This window comes from Zonotrichia albicollis, unplaced genomic scaffold, assembly GCF_047830755.1.
Source record: "Zonotrichia albicollis isolate bZonAlb1 unplaced genomic scaffold, bZonAlb1.hap1 Scaffold_257, whole genome shotgun sequence".
Classification (NCBI taxonomy): Eukaryota; Metazoa; Chordata; class Aves; order Passeriformes; family Passerellidae; genus Zonotrichia; species Zonotrichia albicollis.
This window is the reverse complement of record NW_027428429.1, coordinates 3,359,392-3,377,221: the sequence shown is the minus strand read 5'-3', so window position 1 is coordinate 3,377,221 and position 17,830 is coordinate 3,359,392. Positions and strand designations below refer to the sequence as shown.

The 17,830-nt window shown below is 50.4% G+C and overlaps 1 protein-coding gene across 1 annotated transcript; it reads right to left on the bottom strand.

Annotated features, from left to right (window-relative positions):
- Window positions 1-14,596: 14,596 nt before the first annotated feature.
- On the bottom strand, window positions 14,597-15,616 carry LOC141727933 (olfactory receptor 14A16-like). Its single transcript, XM_074534218.1, has one exon. It carries the CDS (start codon window positions 15,614-15,616, stop codon window positions 14,597-14,599), a length of 1,020 nt encoding a protein of 339 aa, XP_074390319.1.
- Between the last annotated feature and the right edge of the window lie 2,214 nt (window positions 15,617-17,830).

The window sequence follows — 17,830 nt, the reverse complement described above, 5'->3', positions numbered from 1 at the left end:
GCTCTGTGGGGATCCCCTATGGTCACAATGGTCTCACTGGTGCAATGAGGCCTCACAGTGTCACAATGCTTTGCTTGTCCATGGGGCCTCATAGTATCACAAGGGTCTCCATGATTTCATGAGTTCCCTCAGTGTCAAAATGGCCCCTTGGTTCTGTGAGGTTGTGAAGTATCTTAATGGTCTCTCCATGGTTCCCTGAGGCCTTACAATGTCACAATGGACCTTTGGCTCCATGGGGCCTCAAAGTGTCACAATGGCTCCTTGGTTCCATCACACTCCAGAGTGTCACAATGGTCTCCACAGTTCCAGGAGGCCCCATGGTGTCACAATGGACCCTTGTTTTGATCAGACCTGTCAGTGTCACAATGATCCCTACATTCCATGGAGTCAAAGATTGTCAGTACAGTCCCCTTTGTTCCATGAGGCCCAGCAATGTCACAGTGCTCTCCATGATTTCATGAGGCCCCACAGAGTCATAATGGTCCCTTGGTTCCATGGGCCCTGTGCTGCTGCATTCCTCCATCCCCTTCTCAGGCTGCCCTGCCAGCTGAGAAATGCTCCTTGGGCCTCGGCCTTGGCCAACAGCCCCTGGGCTCAGCTCCTCTGCAGCTCATCACAAACACTGTCTGCTCCAGGCACTGCTGCTGCCCAACCAGCTCCTGCTTCCTTTAGCAGCAGCCCTGGGAACTCCTTTTGTTCCCTCCGTGGCACAACATCCCTCTTCTCACCCTGCCAAAGAAAGCTGTTGATGCCAAGGGCAGCCAGGATGAGCCATTGCTGGGACTGAAGCCCCTCTCTTGGGGCCCTGCAAACAGCGCTCCAAAAGGAGCCCCTTGGAGCTCTCCTGGGCCAGCTACTCCCTCTGAGTGGGGCCTCTCCCAGCTGGGAACTCTCCCGTTTGCTGCACTTGGGGATCCTGAACAACGACGGAGCCTGGGCCGATCCCCCCACTCCTCCAGGCTCAGCCCTTGGTCTGCTGGGGAGATGCCAAAGGATCCACAGTGAGCATTTCCTGTCCTCAGGGGAATTTCTCACAGGTGCCTTGCACTGACTCTTTGTGTCTGTGTGCACACAGGAGTGCCTGTGCTGGGGAAAAGTGGAAGAAATGCTGCTCTCTGAGGGGTTTGAGTGCCTTGGATAGCTGAGTCACTCAGATATCCAGATAGCTGTAAGTAAGGTTAAAGTCATGAGGTCTAAGCTAAATTCAATTCTCCTAGGAGTTGTTCTTTTGCAAAACTGTTACATTTAATTTAAGTTATTAACTAAGTTAAATATTGTTAAGTGTTATTCCTCTGTTAAATTTCTAAGTCATAGGTTATAAGTAAACTTAAATACTGTTAAGTGCTGTTATTTTGATAAACTTTGATGTTAAGGGATCGGTTACATTTAAGGTGTAAGTTAAGTCCTGTTAAGTGTGAGGCCTGTTAAGCCTTAGGCTATATTCCTTTTATCTTTGCCCTCACTGTCCCTGTGTCATACACACACACAGGGAAAGTTCTCAGTTCATTTTTGTTTTGATTTCCTGGATTTGATTTGGTTTTGTTGCTGCTTTGTTTCCTTGGTGTGCCTGAAGTGTCCAGTCAGGAGCAGAGTGACTCTTGCCAAGGAACTTTGTGCTGCTGTCCCTTAATATTAAATCTGGTTTTTCTGATCTCTTGCTGGGGATTTTTTCAGTGCTCTCAAGCCCTCGTTGATAGCAGGGTGAAGGAGCCCTGGCCCAGGCTCTGGTCCTGGGGGACACGGGGACGCTGCTGGGGGGTCCCTGTCCCCCTGTCCCACCCCCAGGGCCCCGGCCCCCTGTCCCCATGTCAGGCTCTGGGGTCGATCTCGTGGAACATCCTCTGGGGGAGGCTGCGGGGCCAGGGGCGGGGGGACCCGGGGGGACAGGGGACCCTGCTGTGCATGAGCAGGGTTGGACTGCTCTGGGGGGAGCTGTGAGGGGGGCTGGGGCAGAGTGACCTCCCCAGTGACCTCACACAGCCATCTGTGATGCCACAGCCCCCTATGATGTCATACAGCCCTTTTGCAATGTCACACAGTCATCTGTCATGTCACTGCCCAATCTGGGACATCACGCAGCACCCTTGTGATGTCACAGAGCCAGCTCTGGGATGCACCCTGGAATGTCATGCACCTGCACTGTGATTTCACAGAAGACTCTGTGGTGTCAGAAAGTCACTATGTGATGTCACAGCCCAACTCTGTGATGTTACATAGCCACCCAGTGATGTCAGAACCCACTCTCTGTTGTCATAGAGCCAGCCTCTATGATGGCAGGATCTGCTCTGTGGACGCTCATTCTACCCTGTGATGTCACAGAACTCTGTGTGATGTCACAACCCACTCAGTGATGTCACAAAACCCTCTCTGTGATGTCATACTGCTACTCTGTAATGGCACAGCACACACTTTCACCTCAGAGCCTGCTCTATGATGTCATCCAGCCATGCCATGATGTCACAGCCTGCTTTGTGATGTCACAGAATCCCCTCTGTGATGCTGTAGCTGCTCATTGATCTCACACAACAAACTTTGTGCTCTCATAGCCCTACCTGTGACCTCACACAACCCACTCTGTGCTGGCCTTGGCCTCTTGGGGACCATCTCTCATCTGCTTTCAAAACACGTGGGGGCCTGTGCTTTTCTTCTCATTGAAAAAAATATCTCTCAAGTCCAGGCATCCATGGCCAAAATTGAGAATCAGCCTCCAAAATTCCTTATATCCAAGGATATCTCCCAGAGAAAAGCTGCCAGGTCTGTCCAGGTTCTCTTGGTTTCCTGAGGGCCAGCTCTCATCTGCCTTTGAAACACTGAGGCTCTGTACTTTTCTTTCTGTAGAAAAGAACTGTTCTTCTTGTCCTGATGCCCGTAGACAAAGGTGGGCTTTGGCCCCCCAAATTCTGTCTTTCCAAGGATTCTTCCCTGACCACAGGTCTGGCTGGCCTTGGCCTCATTGGGGCTGCCTCTAATCAGCCATTAAAACACTGGGGCTCTGCCCTTTCCTTCCCATGGAGAACTGTCATTCCAGTCCAGGAACCCATGGCTGAAATGGAATTCCACCCTCAAAACTCCCCGAATATCTAAGGGTTACTGTAGGACAAAAACTGCTAGGACAGACAGGTCTGGCTGGCCTTGGCTTCTGGTGACTGCTTCTCGTCTGCTTTCAGACTCTGGGGTTCTGTGGTTTCCTTCCTATAGAAAAGAACTGTCCCTCTTGTCCAGGTGCTCCTGGCCTCAAGCACTTGACAATTAATAGGGACATGGGAGCCCTGTGCTCAGTGGGGTGGGGAGTGAGGACAACAGAGGAGAGCCCTGGAAGGGATTGAAGGGTGGTTTCAGAGATGGTGGATCCTTTCCACATAGTAGAAAACAGCCAGAGAAAGAAAGAATTAATTCCAAAGGCACCTGAGGAGACCCAGACTGGACACCAGGATAAAGGAATTTCCCTGCCTGGGCAGGGCTATGGTGCACCACGTCCCCAGCAGGAGCCTGGAGCAGCCCAAGGCTCTGTGTGGGCAGGCAGAGGCAGGCAGGAGGCAGAGCTCTCAGCAAAGGAAGGGGCCAGGCAGGTAGGGCAGCCAGGGGATGCCGACAGCCTGCAGGGACAGAGGCGCAGGTTTGCTCAGGATCAGAGACACCTTTCCCCTGCTTGCCCCAACTTGTCATCACTGCCACCAGTTCTCTCCTCTACCTGGAACCTGGGGACACTTTATCAGTCTTGTGCCTCATCTGGATCTACTGAAAGTACAAGAAACTTCAGTGTTTCAATCTCACTTTGAGGTCTTGAGAAGTCTTTGAGCCCACTCTGAGGCACTGATGAGTCTGATGCAAAGAGCACAAAATCCCCAGAGGCTCATAAAAGTCCTTGAGCTGTGTCTGTGCTGCTGAGCTGGGCTGGGTTCCTGGCCCGGAGGCAGCTCCTGGCAAGGGCAGCGCTGCAGAGAGACAGCTCTGGCCAGGAGCAGCTCCTGTGCACAGCCCAGCAGGGCTGGGGCACTGCCAGGGCCCCTCAGGGACACCAGCAGGGCACAGACAGAGCTCACAGGGGCTCAGCACTGGCAGGGGCTGTGGGATGGCCTTGAGGGGGCTGTGTCACAGCAGCACCTCTGTGGCTGTGTCATAGAGGCACAGAACAGCTGTGACGTCAGCAAGGGGATGTGTGACAGCACAGAGTAGCTTGTGTAAGGTCACAGATTGGGCTGTGACATGACAGAGGTTGCTGTGAGAGGTCATTGAGCAGCTACAGCATCACAGAGAGGATTGTGGGACATGACAGAGCAGTCTGTGACATCATGGCATGGCTGGATGACATCACGGAGCAGGCTCTGATGTCAAAGTGTGTGCTGTGACATTACAGAGTGGCAGTCTGACATCACAGTGAGGGTTTTGTGACATCATTGAAGGGATTCTTACATCACAGAGCTGACTCTGGTGTCATAGAGTAGGGTGTGACACCATAGAGAAAACTCTGCCATCATAGAGGGTGGCTCTGTGACATCAGAGAGTAGGTTATGACATCACTTGGTGACTGAGCAACATCACAGAGCTGGCTGTGACATCGCAGAAAAGACTGTGATGTCGCAGTGTGACTTTGTGACATCACAGAGTCTGCTGCATGACATCACAGGATGACATCTCAGAGTAGGCTCTCTGACATCACAGGAAGATGTGTGACATCACGGGGGGTGTGTGACATCACAGTTGGCTGTGTGACATCCCAGGGATCAGTGTGACATCACAGGGGCTGTGTGAGGTCACTGGGGAGGTCACTCTGCCCCAGCCCCCCTCACAGCTCCCCCCAGAGCAGTCCAACCCTGCTCGTGCACAGTAGAGTCCCCTGTCCCCCCGGGTCCCCCCGCCCCCGGCCCCACAGCCTCCCCCAGAGGATGTTCCACGACATCGACCCCAGAGCCTGACACGGGGACGGGGGCCGGGGCCCTGGGGGGTGGGACAGGGGGACAGGGACCCCCCGGCAGCGTCCCCGTGTCCCCCAGAGCCGGGGCCAGGGCTCCTTCACCCTGTTACAAACAAGGGCTTGAGAGCACTGAAAAAATCCCCAGCAAGGGATCAGCAAAAACCAGATTTAATATTAAGGGACAGCAGCACAAAGTTCCTTGGCAAGAGTCACTCTGCTCCTGAGAGGACATTTCAGGCACAGCAAGGAAACAAAGCAACAACAATACCAAATCAAATCCAGGCAATCAAACCAGAAATGAACAGAGAACTGTCCCTGTGGTGTGTGACACAAGGACAGTGAGTGCAAGGATAAAAGGAATACTGCCTAAAAACTTAACGGAGGTCACACTTAACAGGACTTAACCTTGACTGATACCTTAAGCTTCACAACTGTGCAAAAGAACAGCACTTAACAGTATTTAACCTTACTTCTATGACTTTGACATTTAACAGAGAATAACATTTAAAAGTATTCAACTCTGCTTATAACTTATATTAAAGAACTTAACAAAATAAAAACACTTCACAGCAATTAACTTAGCTTAGACTTTTTGACTTCTCACTTACAGGGCTGACAGACTCAGCTATCGAAATCCCTCAGAGAGCAGCATTTCTGCCATGTTTCCCCAGCACAGGCACTCCCGCGTGCACACAGACACAGAGTCAGTACAAGGCACCTGTGAGCAATTCCCCTGAGGGCAGGAAATGCTCACTGTGGATCCTTTGGCATCTCCCCAGCAAAGGGCAAAGGGCTGAGCCTGGAGGAGTGGGGGGATCGGCCCAGGCTCCGTCGTTGTTCAGGATCCCCAAGTGCAGCAAACAGGAGAGTTCCCGGCTGGGAGAGGCCCCACTCAGAGGGAGTCGCTGGCCCAAGAGAGCTCCAAGGGCTCCTTTTGGAGCGCTGTTTGCAGGGCCCCAAGAGAGGGGTTTCAGTCCCAGCAATGGCTCATCCTGGTCTCACTTGGCATCAACAGCTTTCTTTGGCAGTGTGAGAACAGGGATGGTGGGCAATGGAGGGAGCAAAAACAGTTCCTAGGGCTGCTGCTAAAGGAACCAGGAGCTGGTTGAGCAGCAGCAGTGCCTGGAGCAGACAGTGTTTGTGATGAGCTGCAGAGGAGCTGAGCCCAGGGGCTGTTGGCCAAGGCCGAGGCCCAAGGAGCATTTCTCAGCTGGCAGGGCGGCCTGAGAAGGGGAGGGGGGAATGCAGCAGCACAGGGCCCATGGAACCAAGGGACCATTGTGACACTGTGAGGCTTCATGGAATCATGGAGAGCACTGTGACATTGCTGAGCCTCATGGAACCAAAGGGACAGTACTGACACTATGTGGCTCCATGGAATGTAGGGATCATTGTGACACTGACAGGCCCCATCAAACCAAGGGGCCATTGTGACACTTTGAGGCCCCATGGAGCCAAAGATCCATTGTGACATTGCAAGACCTCATAGAACCTAATGGAGAGACCATTTGGGCACTGCAGAGCCTCATGGAACCAAGGTCCATTTTGACACTGAGGGAATTCACAGAATCATTGAAACTCATAGAATCATTGGGACACTGTGAGGCCCTATGGAATAAGGAAAGTATTGTGACACTCTGAAGCCTCATGGAACCAGTGAGACCATTGTGACCCTGGGGATCCTCACAGAACTAAGAAGACCATTGTGATACTGTGCGGCCTTGTGAAACCAAGAGGCCTTTGTGACACTGCAGGGCTGCATGGAACCAAAGGTCCAGGGTGATATTGCAAGGCCCCATGACATCAGTGGTCCATTGTGACACTGGGCAACCAAAGGAGACCATTGTGACACTGCAGGGCTGCATAGAACCGAGGGGCCATGGTGACATTGTGGAACTCCATTGAACCAAGGGTTCATTGTGACACTGCAGGCTTCATGGAACCAAAGCTCCAGGGTGACACAGAGTGGCCTCCTGTTATCAACTGTCCATTGTGACAATGTGCAGCCAAAGGGAGACCATTGTGACACCACAAACCCCCAGGATCCAAAGGTCCATTGTAACATTGCAAGCTGCTTGGAACAGAGGAGTCACATGGCATTGTGGGGCCTGGGGAACTGTCGGGATCATTAGCTTATCAGAGTGACCCCGAGAAAAGTTCAAAAGTCTCTTTTCCCAGCCCGGCGCTTGAAGAAGGAGTCAGGGCTCTTCATTTCTCGGTCTCAAGGTTGTTTATTTTATCTATTAAAAGATTTCTAGTGCCCTGCCGAGGTCAGCTCACAAAGACAGTCCAAGGCATTCTGCCTGCCCACAGGGCGATGTTATGTCTTTATACAAAAACTATGTATACAATGTTTACAATTACTTTCCAAAACCTATCACCTATGTTAGACAGTGAGCTTCTATTCTAAACCAATCTATAAGTGCCCACACCACAGCAGAAGATGGAAGCCAAGAAGAAGGAGAAAGGCTGGACACAGTTCCCTCCATCTTGCCTCCTGAACCCCCATACCAAAAATGCAAAAATCTACTTTTCCACCCTGTGATGACTTCACTAATATTCTATTTAAACTGTTGTGGCTTACTGATCTTCATACAATGTGTGTAATTTTCTCCACGGGTCATAATCAAAACCACAGGGGCATTTTGGGCTCTGTGTCAGGGTCTCTGAGACCCCTGACAGGGGTCTTGGCTGCTCAGTACAGCCAGAGGGATGTCCTGGGTCCTGACAGGGAACCACAGAGACCATTGTGACACTGCAGGGACTCATGGAATCATTTGGGACCATTGTGACACTATGGGGCCTTATGGAACCAAGGCACCATTGTGACACTATGGAGCACCATAAAGCCAAGGGAACACAGAGCAGGTCTGGTTGGTTTTACCTCCCATGGACTGCCTGACTGGTCCAACTTGGCATGTTGAAGGTCACTTCTCATCTGCTGCTGAAAAACTGGGGCTCTGTGCTTTCCTTTTGATGGAAAAGAACTCTCTTTCTTCTCCAGGCATCCATGGCCTGAATTGAGATTTCACCTCCAAACTTCCTTTTATCCAGGGATTGTTCCCATAGGAATATTGCAAGGACAAGTTTTTCTGGCAGTGGTTTTGCAAGGGTCAGCTCTCATCTTTCCCCAAAACACTGGGGAAGGCTCCGTGTTTTCCTTTCTGCGGGAAAGAATTGTGCTGCTTCTCCAGGTGTCCATGGGTGAGATTGGTGCTCCACCTCCACAACTCCCTAGATCCAAAGACTGCTTCCCGACAAAATCTGCCATTCCTGACAAGTCTGGCTGGCCTTGGCCTAGTGAGCCTTTCAGCTGCTTTCCAAACACTGGGTCTCTGTGCTTTCCTTCCTATGGAACTGTCCTTCTCAGCCAGGTGCCCATGGCCACAGTTGGGGTTCCCCCTCTAACATTGCCTGTTGTGAAAGACTGGAGGAGATTGTTGCATCAAAACTTTTCATGTGTGGCGGGAGGAAGGGGCAGCTCCAGGCCCTGCCCTGTAACCCCAATCCCCCCAGAGCCTCTATCCCAGCCCAGCAGTGGCTGCCAGTCCCTGGCACAGCACAGGCAATGCTCCACAGCCACCTCTGCAGCCCCAGCCCAGCTCCTGAGGGACCAAATGACCCCAAGTCCCAGCTGGGGAGAGGGCCCAGGAAGACCAAGGGGTATTGAAGGCTGACCACAAGGCAAGCACACATCTTGACCCTGGGTCCTCTTGGAATTTCCATCTGAACACTGGAATCCAGGGCTTGGTAGCTCAGTGTGTGCTTCTCTAAATCTTTTTTGTCTTTCTCTCTTTCCATGTCTTCTTATGTTTCTTTGCTCCTGCAGATTTTGAATAACATGAAATTGAACAGGCTTAGAGTTTGTGAAGTCAAATGGGCCAAGTCAATGCTCTGAGATGTGGTTTTTGTTGATTGAATGTCTGTTGTAGTTTGACATGAGAAGAATTTTAAAAAGTAATACAAAAATTTTGTGTAACTGACAATCTGTAAAACGACAAAGATACTGAAAATGCCTCTGTTAAACACATATGTTAAAGATGAAAAAACCCAGGAACCTCCTCTTTCTTTCCCCAGCAACAAAGAAGCAGCGGCCCCCATCTCAACCAAACCAAACCAAACCCAACCAAACCCAACCAAACCAAACCAAACCAAACCCAACCAAACCAAGCAACCCTGCTGTGGGCCGAGTCCCTTCCCCCATCCACAGGCCACCTCCCCCACCAGCCCCATTCTAACCAAACCAAACCCCAAGAACTCCCAAACAGGAAAACAAAAGAGGCTACAAAACCCAAACCAGAACAAAGCTGACCACAGCAATAAAAATCTTACCATCAAATCCCCTCCCCCAACACAATTAAAACTAAAAACTCCTACAACCCATACAAAATAACCCTACAACTAATATTAAACACAATAAAAAGCCCCAAAGCAGTCATAAAAGCAATCCTAATACAACTCAACCACAACTTCCCCCACAAGTTATCAGTGGGTCAGGTGTAAATCCTTTCAATGCTTCAATCCTCCCTCAATTAAAAAAAAATAAATATATATATATATATATATAAACCCCATAAAACCATAAAAGTCAGTAAAAAGTTAAATCCCTCCCCCAAAAAAGAAGAAAAACTACCTCCATCTTAAAACTAAAATCTTCTTATAAACTATGATAAAAAAAATCTTTTTCTTTATAACACATAAAACTATAAAAAAATTCAAATTAATCAAAATATTTCAAATTAATCAAAGAAAAACCTGCATGTTAAATAAATGAATTCTAAAATAACTGTAATTTTACAAAAAGTTTAAACAGGGAGAAAAAAAAAAGTAATCCAGTATCCCCAAGAGAACATCTCTATTGTCAGAGATAAAAATAATTTTAAAAGAAAATAATAAAAACTTTTACCTTTAAACAGCTCATCTTTAAAACAATACCCCTTAAGTTGACATGACCCATCAACAAGCTGTAAAAAAGCTTGTAGCAATAAAAAAACATCACAATAACAAAGTTCCCCAGACAACTGTTATCCATGACAATATTAAGAAGAAAAAACAACCAATTTTTTCCTCTTGTAAAAAAATCTCCATCACCTTAACAAGAAAAACTTCTCCCCACAATAAACTAAAAAAGTTTCTAGGCGATTCTAGAAATAGTGAACTGACTAGCAATTTCTAGTTTAGTTTCTTGACATTTTCAGTAAAATGAAAAAAATGTAAAGAAAAAAAAATTCGAAAAAATTTATTTTAATTCTTACTACCTTTTATTTAATTTTACTTTTAATAAATTTTTATTTATACCCTTTTACAATTTTAAGCCTACTGTACCTTTCTGGTAATCCTATCTCACAACAAGATAAATACATAAATAATTAACCAGCACTAAAACACAACATACTCATCAGTATATTAATTAAGAAATCTCAAGATTAGAAAGATCTATAATTAACAAACCAAAAGCACTACAGTGTCATAAAAAACATTTTGCCAGAGTTTATCTGATTTTCCAAAGTTGCCAGTAAAGGTTGCTTTGCTGTTTTGAGTTCCTCAGAATCTGCAGTTCGTATATTTCTAGGGATTCCAACTCACAGTACACAATCAATTGTAATTCTTTTTAAATGTCTCCTTGAGAGAATTGTTTGGCATTTAGGGGTCAGGGCTTGTGTGTCCTGCTTGGCCCAGCCCAGGCAGGGCTTTCCCAGCCACATTCCACACTCCATTGCCCAGCTGGAGCCGCTGGTGCCTCTGAGTTGTGCTGCCCCAGCCCCAGGGACACTCTCCTTGTCTGCCCATTCCCCCACGGTCTCTGGGCAGGGATGGCCTCAGTGGAGGCTGCTGACATCCTCAGCACCTTGGAGGCTGCTGCTGAATTTTCCTGCTCCTGAGGCTTGTTCAGCCTTCAGCTCTTCAGTGCAGGAATTCAGTGTCCCAGGGCTCATTAACACTCAGAACACCTTACAAGACAAGCCTCTGGGAATAATTTTATTTCAGTTTCCAAAACATTTGTAGTTACATTGATCTCAGTAGTGTATTCAAAGTGAATACATTATATTTAAAAAGACAGTGAGAAAACATTTTTCAAGTCCTGTTTAGTTTTGTTTTCCTGTTAATTCATTGACATATGGAATCTCCAATTGACACTGAATCCAAGTACCTCCTCATGCAGTTTGAATAGATATGAAAGTCAAGACCCTTCATGGCTGACAATCAATCTGACTCTGTCCCTACCCCCACCCCATCATTTCCCCCATCCAAGCCCCGGCACTCAGAGCAGCCTTGTGCAAATCTGAGCTCCCTCCAGCCCAGGCTGCACCTGCAGCTTTCAGCTCCTTGGCTCCAACTCCCACCTGCTTTCCTTGGAGAAGGAGCTGCCCAAGACACAGAGGGATGTTCATTTCTTGTCAGCCAACAAAGCCAAGGGAAGGCACAGCTCCATCAAACGCAAAAGTCATTCCTCTGCTGGATATTAAATCCAGTTTCCACAGCCAACAGTCTCAGAACAATGGAAAACACCTTCTGTGCCCAGCACAGATCCCAAGGTCCCCCCAAACCCTCCCTGCCCCGACTCTGCCCAGATTTGCTCTTTGCACACACGAGTCACACACTGAAGCCAGGAGCTCCCTCCATGCCCAGAGGGAGGAAAAGAGAGAAAGGGGATGAAGAGCTCTCCTGTGCAGAGCCAAGGTCCAAGTGCAGCCCCTGCAGTGGGAACCACAACTCAACAGGTTTGTGTCCTTTGGGCTCAGGGCCTGGTGACACTCAGAGGCACAGAAAGGTTCCTTGTCAACAAACAGAAGTTGGACATTTGAACAGTTTAACAACCATCACAGCTCTTTCCTCAGCTCTCTGGGATGTCCCAGCAGCATCTGACATGTCCCTCATCCCCAAGGGATTTCTGTACCTGAACAGTTTTAGACAAAGACATAAGGTAATTCTGTGATGGATAAAAACACAATTAAAATGATATTTATTATACATTTATTTGAACTATAGAGATATTGGGCAATTTCCTCCAGCTCACAGCCTGAAGCCAGTCAGTTGAGAGCTACTTGAATGACCAGAGACCATCTAGAGGAGGAAATCAGAGAGCAGTAGAAGTACATAGATCCACCTGCTGTAAAAGAAGAGCTGTCCCTAGACATGGCCATTTCAACAGAAGAGCTGAAAACACCTGAAGGAAAAGGGAGAAGAAGTAATAAACAGAATATTAGTGGCACCAGTAGAAGGAAAGATCAGTATTTCTCCTCCTGCCATCAGTACACCTCCAGGAAATCCCTGTTCCTGGTGGGAAAACTTTGCTATTTCTTAAAAGTACTCAAATGACCCAGAGAATAAAGATTCGCTTGTATAATATGTAACTAACAGGTACTAAAACCTGTGCCCCTATCCAGGCTGACATCAGTTATGTGCCCATGAACAGGCAGTGCCACTTGTGCCCTGAGGTGCCCAGCTTTGATTGGATCTCTCAGAGAGCACCTGAGGGAGAGCAGAGCACCTTGCAAGCTGCAGGTCCCTGACAGCCCCACAGGGCTCCTGTCCCATCAACATCTGCTCTGCTCCAGTGTGAAACAGGGCCCAGCATGGTGCCGGGATCATCAGAGAGCTGAGGTGTGTGCTGGAATTCAATGCCCAACCTTGCTCATTCTGTGATTCTCTGAAACCAGCCATGGAGCAGTTGTTTGAGCCTGGGGACAATGGAACCAAGAGGCCACTGTGACCCTGCAGGGCCTTGTGGAACCATGCAGAGCATTGTGACAAAGCAGGACCTGGTGTCATGATGGGGCCATTGTGACACTGCAGGGCCCTATGGAACCAAGGGGCCAGTGCTGCTCCTCAGGGACTCCTGGAATGAAGGAAACATGTTTGATACCGTGGTCGCCCTTGGGACCAAGAGGCCATTGTGACACTGTGGAACCAAGGAGAGTATTGCTGCCCTGCCAGACCTCATGGAACCAAGGATCCACTGTGACACTGCAGGGCCTTGGGGGACACGGTGAGATTGTGACACCAAGGGGTGCCAGGGAACCAAAAGGAACCTTGTGACACTGGGAGGCCTCATGGAATCATGGAGACCATTGGGACACTCTGGGGCCTCATGGAATATTGGTGACACCAAGTTGTCAGGGAGTGTTGATCTGCTGGAGGGTAGGATGGCTCTGCACAGGGCCCTGGACAGGCTGCATCCAGGACCCAAATCCAACAAGGTGAGGTTTAACAAGTCCAAGTGCTGAGTCCCGCACTTTGGCCACAACAACCCCTGCAGTGCTACAGGCTGGGGACAGCGCAGCTGGACAGCAGCCAGACAGAAAGGGACCTGCAGGGACTGATAGACAGCAGGCTGGACATGAAGCAGCAGTGTGCCCAGGTGGGCAAGAAGGCCAATGGCTCCTGGCCTGGATCAGGAGGGTGTGGCCAGCAGGAGCAGGGCAGTGATTCTTCCCCTGTGCTCAGCACTGCTTGGGCAGCACCTCGAGTGTTGTGTCCAGTTCTGGGCCCCCTGTGGTAGGCAATTAGAAGAAATTTGTACCAGGAGAAGTAAAGAAAGCAAAGATGAAGCAAAGGAAATGCTCAGGGCAGTTTGGGGACAGCTGCCGGGCAGCTCTGGCTCTGAGAAACAGCATCTGCAGTGGGACAGGAAACTCCCAGCTCATGGGAACAAACTTTCTGGCTGAGTGCAGAGGCCAGGACAAAGCTGAGTGGTTTCCCTGGTGTCCCCCAGCCCTTGCTGGCCCCAGGGGCTGATGGCATTTCTGCTCCCTCAGGTTCATGTCCCCACAGCAACAGCATGGGGGTGCTCCCCCTGCTGTGTGCAATGCAAACAGGGGCTGCTGAGCCAGTGCTGCCGTGTCTGTGCCTGCAAGGATGGGGCACCTGTGTGAGCTGGGGGAGAGGCCAGGGCTGCAGAGGGGGGATGTTGTTGGCAGCTCCATGAGGACGCTCTGGGACGCTGCCCTGGGCTGTGCAGCGCACTGGGGATGGATCAGCCCCTGCTCTGCTGCTCCTTCCTGTCTGCCCCAGGGCCCTTGCAGAGCCCCAGCCCTGTTGTTTGCCCTCAGCCTGCCCACGGCCAGCCTGGGGCTGCTCACGGGGCTTTTCTGTGCTGAGCATTGGCCTGGGCATGTTCTTGAGAGAGCCTGGGCAAGGAGCCTGGAGCCCCCAGGGCCTGGGCTGAGGTGTCAGCACTGCCCCAGCAGTGCCCATGGCCTGTCCCTGCTGCAGCCCCGGCACTGCCACCCCCAGGGCTGTGCCCGGCCCCGAGAGCACTCAGGCCCTGCAGCAACACCAGGGCCACCAGGGCAGCGGGGCAGGGCCACGGCAGCAGCACTGGCAACACCAAGTGCTGCTGCTGCTGGGCACAGCTGCTGGGCCAGCACTGATCTGCCCCAGCTCTGCACACAGACATTGCTGCTGCAGCTCCAGAGAAGGCAACAGAAGGGCATCTCTGCAGAAAATTTGCTGGCAGATCCTTTAGTTAATTTAAAGGCACCAAAGCTCATTGACACAGTCTGGGGCCACAGGGAAGGTGGAAAGAAACAAAATGAGAAATGGCAAAAACAATTATATTTATTAGTTAACAAGATTAAAAAAGTAAAATAAAAAGAGAAAGAACCTCCAAAATGAAACCAACAAGAAGGATCTAAGATGACTTTTATTTCAAGTGATTTGCAGAAATTGGCCAGCAGTTTATTGTTTCTGAAACCATCCAGTCATCAGTTTCCACACTGCAGCCTTGAGCTCCTGGTTTCTCAGGCTGTAGATGAGGGGATTCAGGGCTGGAGGCACCACTGAGTAAAGAACTGACAGGGTCACATCCAGGGATGGGGAGGAGATGGAGGGGGGTTTCAAGTGAGAAAACACAGCAGTGGTGATGAACAGAGAGACCACGGCCAGGTGAGGGAGGCAGGTGGAAAAGGCTTTGTGCCGTCCCTGCTCAGATGGGATCCTCAGCACAGCCCTGAAGATGTGCACATAGGATAAAACAATGAACATAAAACATCCAAAAAATAAACAGGCACTAACAACAAGAAGCTGAAGTTCCCTAAGATATGATTTGGCACAGGAGATCTTGAGGATCTGGGGGATTTCACAGAAGAACTGGCCCAGGGCATTGCCATGGCACAGGGGCAGAGAAAATGTATTGGCTGTGTGCATGAGAGCATTGAGAAAGGCACTGGCCCAGGCAGCTGCTGCCATGTGGGCACAAGCTCTGCTGCCCAGGAGGGTCCCATAGTGCAGGGGTTTGCAGATGGACACGTAGCGGTCGTAGCACATGATGGTCAGGAGGGAAAGCGCTGATCCAAGGAAGAAGATGAGCAGAAATAGCTGAGCAGCACATCCAGTGTAGGAGATGTTCCTGGTGTCCCAGAGGGAATTGTGCATGGCTTTGGGGACAGTGGTGCAGATGCAGCCCAGGTCAGCGAGGGCCAGGTTGAGCAGGAAGAAGAACATGGGCGTGTGCAGGTGGTGGCCGCAGGCTACGGCGCTGATGATGAGGCCGTTGCCCAGGAGGGCAGCCAGGGAGATGCCCAGCAAGAGGCAGAAGTGCAGGAGCTGCAGCTGCCGTGTGTCTGCCAGTGCCAGCAGGAGGAAGTGCCTGATGGAGCTGCTGTTGGACATTTGCTGGGGCTGTACATTGGGGACCTGTTCATGGATAAATGACAGTGAAGGGTTAGAGGAGATACCTGTAACCAAAATCAAAGCCATTTTCCACACACCCTCCTTTATAACACACATGGACATGCTCTTGTGTTTAAGAGTTCTGATGTTTTCTTTTCAAGCTCTTTCCATGTACTTCCTGGTATTCTTGGATATCAGAAACCCTCAGCATTTCTGCTGCCCTCTGGTAGAACAGAGTGATTTTCCTGAGGCAAGATAATGAGTGGAAACTGGGGGCATATGATCTGTCACTTCATACTGTTTGCAGTTTCTCTAGGCTTTCGCTTTTCTCGAGTGGAGGATGTTCACACTCCCACGTTTCTCTTAAAACCCCAGGCACTGCAGAGAGCACATAAATCCACCACAGCCCAGCTCCATTTTTGTAGCAAAGGACTCACGTTGCTCTTTCCACCAACCCAGCAGCATTTTCAGTGTCACAACACCTCTGTCTTTCCCCATCAATCTTAAAACTCTGAGATGCTCTAGGACAGGTTTGCATTATGGGTTGAAGCTCCCAGCCTGGACTGAAATCTCAGAGGGACTTGCAAGTGTCCTTATGATGGCATTGGGTTAAGGGAGATGCAGCTCCTTCCCTGGCTGCACTGACAGCATTGCCCAGAGCCGGGCACTGGGGACAACGTCACCCTGAGCCAGCTGTGCCCCCTCCAGAGCCCCCAGTGCCGGGCAGCTGCTCCCAGCCCTGTGCTCTGCAGAGGGAACTGGGCCCGGGGCTGCAGAGCTGCCCCACGGCTCTGCTGCAGCTCTGCCTGCACAGGAGGGGCTGCACGCCTTGGAGCCCCGGCCCTGAGGGCAGAGGCTGGGCTGGGGCACAGGAGGGAGGGGGCTTGTTCAGAGGGAGGGGCTGCACTGGAGGGGATCCTGTGGACATCTCTAAACTCTCCCTGCCACAGCATTTCTGGGTTTTGTTTTCTCTCATTGCCCAATCTTCTCTCTGCTTCCTGGAGATTTTCCTCCTGCAGGTGTTTGCCCGTGCCTGATCTCTCCCTGCCAGCACTCACAGACCCCAAATCTCTGTGCACTCTCCTTGGTCCGACAGAACCCTGGTTGTTTGCAGGGCACTGGCTGGGGGCAGGTTCTGTTTCTAGCTTGGAGAAAGGACAGCTCAGACTGAGCCTGATGGTTAAGAGCAAAGGTGATGCTGGTGCTGTCCATGGGCAGAGTGGCTGAAAGCACTTTAGGGAACCCATGGATCACTTAAAGTAACAGTTCAGATGTCTCAAGTACTTGTCCAAATTCATAACTTATAATACATACTATCTTTAATATTTAACTCTCCCTTCTTGTTAGTCTTCAATAGTGGGAAAATGAATACAAAGTCTTAGGACATTTCCGCATTTTTGTCAAAAAACCCTTCTTGGAAATATTCTATGACTGATCATAACCCCTCTGCATGTCAGAGCTTCATGAGCATTTCACCTCCCCTGCACCAGAAATACCCAGAGTTGTACTCACAGGGTCTGTAGGCATTGGGATGTTCCAGTTTTCGGAGATCATTCCAGGAGCTGCAGCTGCATTGTCCTGTAGCCAGAGGTTCCTGTGCCAAGGGCTGGCAGTGATTCTGCCCCAGGCACTTCTCAGCACCTTCCCAGCCCTGACTGATTGAAGCTCTCTGTGCCTCTGTGCTGTGCCCAGGGTGGCTGCAGGCAGTGCCCCAGCCCTGCTGGGCTGGCAGAAGAGCTGCTCATCAAGAGAAATGTGCTTTTGAAGCTCTTCTTAATTACCAGGAGCTGCCTCTGTGCCAGGAGCCCAGCCCAGCTCAGCAGCACAGACACAGCACAAAGACTTTAATGAGCCTCTGGGGCTTTGTGCTCAGGCCCTGAACATGAGTCCCTGAGAGGGAGCTGAAGAAACCTCTCCAGAACTCCAAGGCAGAATCCAACTCCAAAGTTTCTTGGACTTTTAATGGGTCCCACTGAGGGACACAACTGAGAAAGTGTCCCCAGGCCCCAGGCAGAGCAGAGAACTGGAGGTAGTGATGACAGGTGGGGACAAAAAGAGGCTAAGTCTTGGTGCCCTGGGCCACAGCAGCAGGGTCTGTGCCACCAAGGGCTGTGAGGAGACACCTTGTCCTGAGGCCCTGGGGCCTCCTGGCACAGCCCCAGCCAGGCTGGGCACTGTCAGCCCCTTGTCCTGCCCTCAGCAACCCCCCCTAGCCCACATCCCAGTGGCCTCAAGGATCTGCTGGAAGGAGTCCCTGGGGAGCCTTGCTCAGCAATGGCCCTGGGGGCTCCTGAATGCTCT

What these genes read in the sequence shown, in the direction of transcription:
- LOC141727933 (XM_074534218.1), bottom strand. Translation starts at nt 15,616, where the DNA reads ATGGCTTTGATTTTGGTTACAGGTATCTCCTCTAACCCTTCACTGTCA.